The following is a 10,538-nucleotide window of genomic DNA, read 5'->3' on the forward strand; positions in this document are numbered from 1 at the left end:
GTGACCAGCGTTTTGTTTTGTTCTCTCTCCGCATTAGTCACTAATCACGCAACGCCGACGTGCTGCGTCATCCACCGGAACTGCTTCAGTGTCAGCGGAAGTGAGAGAAAAGTGTTTATTACATTTGAAATATGGATATTTTTCTTACAAAAACACATGGATTCGCTACAGGGGGCCTTTATTCATCCCCCGGAGCCATCTGCGGCACATTTTATTATGAATGCGCGAGCTTTATTTGAGGACTTGTGGACTGTTCAACTGCAACACCCGCTGACTGCAATGATAGAGCTTGGAATAGCCAGGACAATTTTTTATATAACTCCGACTGGATTCTTCTGAAAGAAGAAAGTCATATACACCTAGGATGCTTCGAGGGTAAGTAAAACACAGTCTAATTTTCATTTTTGGGTGAACTAACCCTTTAAGTGCAGATTATGGAACAATTATGTCCTTCAAGCTTTATCATAAGCCTGGGCGATAAAACGGTATCGATATTTATCGACGGTACACCTTCTTCGATATCGACAGAAAAAATGTTCGATATAGCGCACGATATATGCACGTGCTATGAGTGACGCAGACAGCACACACAAACACGAACACGTGCTGAAATGAGTGCTGTGCCTGCCTGTGATGAGGAGATTGTGAATAAAGAATGAATATTGGTCGAATTTAAAGGTCCCCTGAAATGCTTAGAAACACGCAGCGTTACTCTGTGTTGACGTCTTGTTGTTTGTCTCAATAAATTGTGTTAATTATAAATACAGTGGTTAAATTTAAACATTTTTATTCTATTGCTTTTTGGTTTAAAAAAGGTTATAAAAATGTCAATAATTATCGATACCGAACGATATGAAACATTATATCGTTGATAAATTTTTTAGCTATATCGCCCAGCCCTACTTTATCAACAACATAATTTAACAGAAATTACGCACACAGTGGTTTGTGTTTATGTAAATATACTTCCAAATCTGCAGTCGCAAACAAAATACAAACAGACAAAGAGCGTGCAAACAGCCATGGCAAACTTCTCAGCCCATATCATTCTTTCAGAAAAACAACGCTTTGATGGTTTAGCATGCTCTTAGGCCGTTTCACACTAGACACATAAGCAGCGCATATTTTTTCAGCACCCATGTTAACAGGTTAGAGCAAAAAGTGAGACAGCACAGCATTGTGTAGCTGAAGCAGTGCCGTGATCATTTCTTATTTTTGCTGTGTTGTTCATGCTGAATTAAAGTGAGAGTGCACTGTTCCTGGCCAAAATACACATAGAAGCATTTAAGTTATGTCTAGTGCTTCTCAAAAAGGGGTCCTGGGTCCACTAGGGGGTCTCAAGATGACAAAAAATGTTTTAAAAAGAAGATAAAACTTTAATTATTTATTTATTTAGTTTGTTTGTTTAGTTAGTTTGATTGTTTTTGCCTTTTTTGGCTTTCCTTTTGCCTTGCCAATATTGGAATGCCTGAATATTTGAGGTTGTCTAATTTTAAAAGTATGATTTCTAGACTTGGCCATGTAATATTTTCTAGGTATGCCAAGCTCTAAAATATTTATAATGGTGTTTTTAAAAAAATCCTTATTCAGTAAATCATGAACGACTAAATTCATTCTAAATTCATGAGTTAAAATAAGTGAAAACCTTGAAGAACATTCAGCTCTTAAAACTCCTGGAATCCTGAAATCCTGGGGGTGGGGGGGATCATAACAGCAGATAAACTGGAGAAAACCTATTAGCCTACATGGGGAGGAGGGGCCATCAAACATTGATGTTGACAATGCATAAATGATTTTAACTAAGAATGTATCTGTGGCGAGGGGGGCGTGGTGCAGCATGGTCTACGGCGAGAGAGAGAGTCGGGAGACCTCGCAGCACCACGCCCCCCTCGCCACAATATCTTTGGTTGAAGGCCTAAAAAATTTTACCATACTGTATAAACTACACTACAGTACACAGCATGCTACATGGTTTAACATCTTATATGGTTATGGTGTGTGTGTGTGTGTGGGAGGGAGAACACAATAACAGGCTGATGATAGTCAGGGGTCAACACAATCAGCTGTGGTTCAGTTGCGCACTAGAAACACTGCCAGTGTGAAAGCACAGTGCATGCAGCTTGAATGCCGCTTCTGCTCTGTTTACACCTCCAGTGTGAAACGGGCAATACTGTGTAGCAATGCTAAACATGATGCAATGGAAAAAAATTTGGTATATTAACACATTTTGTACTATATTAATACATTACCTTTTCCTGAACATTCCACCCAAGACAAGCCAAGGCAGAGAGATAGTCCCAGAGTAGTTTAAAATACACTCACTGATGAATACTATTACAGTAGAGCATATAAAGAGTTCTAAACTTTTTGTGTTTTATATTAATTAACAATAAAGCACTGTGATAAACAAAGATCTAGAAAGACTTTGATTAAAAACAACATCCCTTCCAAACATCTAAAATAAATTCCACTGTAGTACCCTTTATCAACTTTCCAACAACCGCACAAAGGACTGAAACATGCTTACCAAATACTAAGGCCAGACCATGTGACGTCCCCACAGCGATCACATTTGAAACAGTCTGCAAACACAAAAGCATTTCAGACATGAAGGGATTTTTTTTATTTATTTTTTTATTAATTAGAAATAATAAGAAAGTCAAATACTCACTACAGCCGTTGGCAAGCCAGCATCAACTTTATCCTGGAGAGAGATGGAAAGCGTAAAAGCACCAAATTATAAAATGAGCAACACAATTTCACTGGAATAGAAGAAAATTCTGTTTGGAAGTGTCTCTTATTTATAGCTCTCAATTATTAAAACAGGATTGTGCACCATTCACAACTGAACTGACAATGCCTGAATTTGAATGAAATGGAAATGGAATTAAATACAAAAAAAAATAAAAATCATAGAACTGCTGTAAGTGTAATTATTAAATACGTTAAATAAATGTATCGTATTACATTACCCACAAACATGTTATAACATACACATTTACACACAGCATATTTAGTATAGCATAGTATAGCATGAGCAATAGACTAAGTACTAGTAGTCTTACCGCAGCAGATACTATCTGAGCTGAGATGCCTTTCAGCACATTGCGTCTAAGAACAGATCCATGTACTGTAGCATTAGTTTCCACTGCTTTCCTCCTCCTGAGGTGAACATACACAGACTAATTACTAAAAAGAAAATACTTTATTCAATCCCCAAACATGCATCACAACATCAATACAGAGCAAGTGCTGTTAATGTGAAGCCAGGTTAAGAAAGTGTCCATTCCTCTTTAAGTGTGTGCGGTCTCCACTGTCAGAGCTGGCCAGAGATGAGGTCTCACACGAGTGGGCATCAATGTTCTCTGTGTTCAAAAGACATGTGTCCTCCAGAATGAATGGCTCATCCTCATCTTCAGGCTGAAAACAAGAGTGTTGACAACCGAAATAGTTACTGTCACAAAACAAAGGCACTTTCTATAATAATTCCAATAAAAAATTTTTTTAAAAATCTTGTTCTCTCTCTACTTTTGTGCACTTCACTTCTGCTCTAGTTACTGTACTAATCCAGCTTATACTTGAAACTTGGTATTGTGTGTAAAAATTGTTGGCTCTTATTATGATACATTTCTTGCAGTGTTACTCATTTGAATAAAAGCATCTACAGTAAATGAATAAAACTAATGTCTGCTAAATTAAAAGATGTTAAAAGAATGCATACAAGATAAGTAAAAATACAAGGTAAACAAATAAAAAAGTACCATTCAAACAATTAAAACAATGACTATTTATTACAATGACTGCTCTTACAAAAATAACATTGTGGCAGTACCATGGTGTAAGAATGATATCAGATGGTAATTCAATATCCAAGAAAAAAAATAAAAAATACAATACAATATCCAATAAAAAAAAAAAAAACAATATCCAAGTACTATGGTATTTTCATTGTACTGCAGTACAAAGTCCGAAAAACATATTAGTACCAAATACTTTTTTACTTTTTGCTATTTTTGGTTTGTGCAATACATGAATAAGAAAGGGGCACACATACTTTATCAATGAAATGCTTGAACTGAACACTTGACTAAATTTAGATTATCAATGCTTGAAATTAGTTTTGTAGATAAATACATTATTATTCAACATTTTGTGGTCAGTAAGATTTTTTTTAAATAAATTCATATTCCGCATTTATTCAGCAAGTGACAAAAAAGGCATTTACAATGTTACACTGAAAATCTATTCTAAATAAATGCTGTTCTTTTGAACTTTGATGATAATAAGAAATGTTTCTTGAGCATATCTGAATGATTTCTGAAGGATCATGTGACACTGAAGACTGGAGTAATGACTGCTGAAAATTCAGCTTTACATCACAGGTATGCATTACAATTGAAAATATATTCAAACAGAAAACAGCTTTTTAAACTGCAATAATATTTCAGAATATTACTGTATTTTTTGATCAAATAAATGCATTCGTAAGCAGAAGAGATTTAAAACTGACCTGACTACAAACATTTTATCAACAGTATATAAATTATGCCTACATATGATTTTCTTTACAAACCATTTTAATGAATGGGAGGATAATATTTAGTTTATAACATTTTTGGTCAGCCCATAATTGCTTCCATTTATGTTGTTTCATAGTTTTTATGACTTTTACTATTCTGAATTGTGAAAATACTCGTAATGTGATGTAAGATGAAGATATTGTAAGATGACTGTGGAGGTTTAATAACCTGACATACTGACCTCATTCAGAATGCTCTCTAGGGTCGGAGGAGTGTCCACTTGAGGGATGTCAAACTCTTTATCATCAATCTAAGGTAAAAACGTCCTTCATATGAAATCATACATGTATCAAAGTAGCACTCTGTTTGCAATGACTGCCATTTTTCGCTGTGAATACTGCAGGTTTCTTACCACACACACACAAAATAACAGCTTTACATGTACAAAACATTCACATTTACAAAAACATATTACACAAATCACGAATTCACAATGAGAAACGAGCACATATTAAACGCACTGATCTCAAGCGCGGCGTTAGTAAAGTGTCAACACGAAGCTTGTAACGAACCAAATTCAACAAAACCACAGACAAACACTGAAGCATTCAAACTCAGTCTTACCGCCTCTATTTCCATTAAATTCAGCTGTGAGGACGCAGAAACAAGACTGCGACTGTCCGGAGATTCAGTCATTATACAGTCATAGATTAGCTGTCGATTGTAATATCATTTATATGTTTATCAGTTGTAGTCATAGTGCTCTGCTGCAGCAGTTCACATCCCTGTTAGTGTCGGAAGAGGCGGGACCTGACGGCTTACGTAACCATTTCACTTCCTGTTTATAAATCTAAGACAATCAAATTTAAATTTACATTTAAATCGTACAATATCATTGTTTGTAATTATTATTTTTATACAGTTTTGTGTATTGTTTTTAGTTAAAAAAATAAAACTTTTTTCCCCACTACCTTCTTTTTTCAAGCGTAATTTCGCTTGGATTAAATGTTCCGACGCAACAAAATAATATGTTTTTAATATTATTTTATATTATAACAAAATAATATATTTTTCTTTTCTTTATTACTTTTGTTAACTTTAATTTCCAGCTGTAATATTTCAATTTGAATACAGTTCATATACTGCGTTATTTGCACGATATATATGCCAATAAACATTTTGAGATCATGGCATGCATTCCAGAAAAAAATTATTTTCAACTAAAGTGGGCCAGCTGGTCTGGTAAAGTGGGCCATCTCTTATTCATCAAAAGTTATTCTGCATCTTAATTTTACTTTCTTCACTCCACAGATTGAACTTCATGCCTCTGTCTATTCTCTCTTTCTTTTCTTCCATCTCTGACTTGAATTTCCTGAAGCAGTCTTATTTCTGTTTTCTAAAAAAGTAAATTATACATGTCAACTATAAAATAACAAGTGCATATCAATTTATTTAATGAATTTGAGTATGATTACTGAAGGTTAAAGGTCGGCCCACCTTACCTGAATCCCACTGGCCCCCTTTGTCTCACACATTCAACCAAAGTGGGCCAGCAATATTTACTGTAAACACCTACAACAAAACTAACAATTAACAAAATATATTCTTTGGTTTTTTATTTCCTCTTAACTGTAGTAGCAAACAAAGCAGGAACTGTACCAATAATATTTGTTTCCATGTGAGCAACCTTATAAGTTAGAAATAAAAATCTTAAGGGTTTTCTACCTTTCACAATAAGCCAGTCCTCCTTTGAGGTGTGGCTACACCCACCAGTGTTATATTGCATCAACCAAAACTATTTTATCATTTAGAGAAAGACTATCCCTTTAATTATAAACCATTGTTATGCTCTGAAAGTATAAACCCACTGAGCACAGTACAATCAAGCTTAAACGGCCCACTATATAGCCTCTATAACATATATATATATATATATATATATTATGAACCACACCTGCTTAGCTCTTTTACGGATTGAATTAATTGTTGTTGTTGTTGTTGTTTTGTAGAGTTCGAACAGAACATTAGCTTATAGGCTTTATACAACTTTTCATGTCATGCAAAGGAGGAAATTACGGTTGAACAAAGATAGCTAGTAAAAAAAAGAAAATAAAATTTACACTAAAAACAAAACATTAAAAACATTTTTTTAAATTCGATTGATATTAATATTAATATTGGACGAGTTAAATTCAAATTAGATTATTTTAAGAAGCCCACAAATAATATATTTACGTATTCTTTCAGTCTAGTAGACGTCTCAGTGATCTCACTGCAGGGGTTTGCTGCCCCCGTGCGTTTATGATTGTACATTTCTGAAAGATTTTAAATGGTTCATCAAACCTGGTGCCGTTTTTTTTGCAAGGAGAACACTTTCTCGAAAATGTTTGCCTAATTTGAAAAAGTGTAGGACTGTGAAGTATTTTGTATGCTTTTTGTTACAATTTACCAATCTTCATTAATTAGTACTCGGATAAAAAATCAGATGCCATTCTATTCATAATTTCTACCACAGTGCCAACTGCCACCTGTTCCTCACAACACTAATGCTTTCTTTCACGTTGCTTTTAACGCATAAATTGGCACAATGTAGCCTACTCGATTTAAATAATGGTTAGGCCTATAAATTGATTGGGTCACATTAGATTTACTGTCACATCGAGCTAAATTGCAGTGACAGTTCTTTTTTTTTAAAAAACGAACTGCTTATGAAACGGTAGTGTATAATGCATGAGCCATCCTTTGTTAATGAGAGACCTTTTCCTCTTTTCATCTGCTGGCAGAGATACACCAGAGACAGCAGGCAAATGTCAACCTCATCACTTCGCTGCTCTGAAAAAAAGACATTGGTTCTGTGTCGTTTGTAATGACAGACCTCACATTACTGTTACTGCTCTGTTCACTTTCTTTCTGAAATGTGGAAGAGGTGTGAAAATAAAATTCCAACAGGTGCAGTCACTATTATTAATGCTAAAAAAATCAGCAAGGTTCATTTGTTGTCTGGAGTAGTAAATTAATGAGATACAGTACTATTTCTCATTTAGAGATATTTAAGTTCTCAGGATTCCATGCAGGAGAAGTATTTGATTGCTAGTCACAGATGGATGATCCTACACAGCTCTCTGTTTGGCTAAGAGAAGATCTGGAGAGGACTCCAAAGACAGGGGGGTGTTTCTGGCTCAGGTCCGCGGTCACCATCATGCATATATTTAGAACCAGCATCTCCAAATACTTTCCAAACAGATAAGACCTGGTCCAAAATCACTTTAAGACCAGATTTCTGTTTTATGCAATTGCCTTGTTTAGGCTATTGTATTACAGTCTATAAGGACTCTTCATTTAATAAATGCAATGAAAAAACATTTTTTTTCATTTATTATTTTAATAAATGCTATTAAAAAAATTGTTTTCATTTCTTATTTTAGTTGTATTTTAAAGACTCCACACACAGGACTGCAGTATTCTTGAGGATGTTTGTGCAAAAGAAGGGCAAACATCAGCTATGTTGGTATGGTATCAAAAGAACCCTGTGCTTGTGTATGAAGAGGATGGGTAAACCTGTGTGAAATATAGATAAGCATGGATGAAGGAAAATTGTTCTGTATTTGGTAAGATCGGCATGCTTGCGTCAGTTGGATTTATAAATTATCTTTAAGACATGCTTGAAAAGGTAGGAAATATCTATTTTTTGCATCCAATCAGACAATGATGCAAACTGACTAACCATCAGAGTTCCTTTGAGTGATACTAATAGTAGGATTAACCAAAAGGCTCACAAAAAACAGGGGTTATGTTGTGAAAACATCAAGGCTGCATTAATTGGATCAAAAATACAATATTGTGAAATATTTATTCCTGTGATGTCAAAGCTGAATTTTCAGCAGCCATTACTTCAGTCTTCTGTCACATGATCCTTCAGAAATCATTCTAATATGCTGATTTGTTGCTCAAAAACAATCTTATTGTTATCAATGTTGAATCTTTTTTTATTATTATTTTTTTTGTGGAAACCATGATACATTTAATTTTTCAGAATTCTTTGATGAATAGAAAGTTCAAAGGAACAGCATTTATTTGAATTAGAAAATAGACATTATACATGTGTTTACTGTCATATTTGATGACGTAAAAGATTAAATGTCCCCATGCTGAATAAAAATATTAATAAAAAATATTATCTTGACTGGTAGTGTTAGTTTTGGGGCATTTATCCAATACACAAATGTAATACATGTACATACATAAAATTTTCATATATGAAATATATTGTCATATTAAATAAAAGCATATGAAAGCTAATAGACATTGGAACTATTTCACATACACTCTAAACAAAAAAGGGTGCTAAATAGCACTAAAAGTGGTTCATTGGGTTGTAATCATAGGGAAACCACTTTAAGTGCTATACAGCACCTTTGTCAAATGGTGCTATGTCGAACCACAAGAGGAACCCCATTCTCTTCCTTAGATTTCAGATATGTTACTCCACTCTCATATATTTGCTATGAATGGGAATTCATTAAAATGGCAAAAGCTGTTTTAAATCATTTTATGCTTTTCTGAGGTCAAAAAGTCTTGTGTGGGGGCTCTGGAATATTTCCTTATAGGGGGGCCTTGGGGGCAAAAAGGTTGAGAACCACGTTATCTTCAGGAAATACACTGTATTTTTATGTTGTTATTTAATCCTTTCCCCAACTAAACTAAGAGACTAAGACAGAGTTAGAGAACCATACAGGGTTCTTTGTTTGGCAGTGGTGCTATAGCACCTTAACCACTCAAAGAACCACTGAAGAACTAATGTAAAAAACCTGCCAATATATGTTGAAATTATAGAAGTAAATACACAAAACTTGTACAAAAACATATATAAACATACAGAGTTGTTTTGTATATATATCCTCCTGGGACCTAGGCATTGACATTTGTCATTTACACATTATACATTATATTTTAGCAAATTTCTAAAACATGCCACAGTTTCAAGTCCTGTACAAAACACATTCAGGGATTTTTTTAGAGATACCAAATGTTTGGAGGTTTGACCATAAACACTCCCTCTCCTTGTTTTTAAAAAAATGACTGATATTGGCCAAATGATCACATTTAGCACTCTTATGGAAATATGATAATATTTTGTAATTATCATTTAAATCTGATTACTTTCCAAATTGTTTGTCATAAATAAACATCTCAGGAAAACATTATGTTGTTTCAAATCGGAATATGACTGTTTGTTACAAAACAGGGCTTCATTTTCATACATGTCTTCTGTAGAGGACACCCGGACATACAGCATGTTCATCAGGCATTTTGGGGAGACACAACAAGTGAATAGGGAAAGAAATTATAGATTAATTTTCCTATGAAACATGATATATTCTTATGAAAATGTTGCCAAGTTCTTACTACCATTATTACACTTTTTTTTTTCAACACATTAATCTACAAATTAGATACATTGTATAGAATGGGAATACCCATTTATGGACATGTTACACACATATTGCATAAATTAAGTGTTGTTTTAATAATTGCATATATATATATATCAAGAATCGGCTAAAAACACATCTCTTCCATCTTTATTTGACACTCTAACTCTCTATTCTAATAGAGCACTCTATTCTAATTCTATTCTTAAGAAAAAACACTTGTCTCTTTTAGACTTGCACTCTATTCATTTGCTGCTTGTTTTCTTTAAAAAAAAAAAAATTTTTAAAACTAACACTTGCTTTCTACTCTTTTTGTATTCTATCTGTTTCTCTATCTGTATCTATCTGTTTTCTTTTCATTTATTATACAATTAACAAAAGCAAAAAAGACCTCGAACACTAGCTTGCTCTATTCTTTTTCTATTCTATCTGTTTTCTTTTTATTTATTATATTATTTTAAAAACCCTTGCTACGTGTACTGCATTAAGCTAACTGAGACTTGTTATAGCACTTCTATATCATTGCTCTTTTGTTGATTTTGATTGCTTCCATTGTCCTCATTTGTAAGTCGCTTTGGATAAAAGC

General features: G+C 33.9%; 1 protein-coding gene across 1 annotated transcript in view; it reads right to left on the reverse strand.

Moving 5' to 3' along the window:
• Positions 1–5,326, reverse strand: part of vps8 (VPS8 subunit of CORVET complex) — a 122,132-nt gene extending 116,806 nt beyond the window's left edge. Inside the window, exons 1-6 of the mRNA XM_016527229.1 lie at positions 5,145–5,326; positions 4,762–4,830; positions 3,290–3,420; positions 3,066–3,162; positions 2,672–2,704; positions 2,528–2,582 (exon numbers count right to left, since the gene is read on the reverse strand). Of these exons, the coding sequence (XP_016382715.1) occupies positions 2,528–2,582; positions 2,672–2,704; positions 3,066–3,162; positions 3,290–3,420; positions 4,762–4,830; positions 5,145–5,216 (457 nt within the window). The 5' untranslated portion in view covers positions 5,217–5,326. The remainder of the gene's footprint in view (positions 1–2,527; positions 2,583–2,671; positions 2,705–3,065; positions 3,163–3,289; positions 3,421–4,761; positions 4,831–5,144) is intronic.
• Between the last annotated feature and the right edge of the window lie 5,212 nt (positions 5,327–10,538).

This window comes from Sinocyclocheilus rhinocerous, unplaced genomic scaffold (assembly GCF_001515625.1).
Source record: "Sinocyclocheilus rhinocerous isolate Xijiao unplaced genomic scaffold, SAMN03320098_v1.1 scaffold721, whole genome shotgun sequence".
NCBI classification, from domain to species: domain Eukaryota; kingdom Metazoa; phylum Chordata; class Actinopteri; order Cypriniformes; family Cyprinidae; genus Sinocyclocheilus; species Sinocyclocheilus rhinocerous.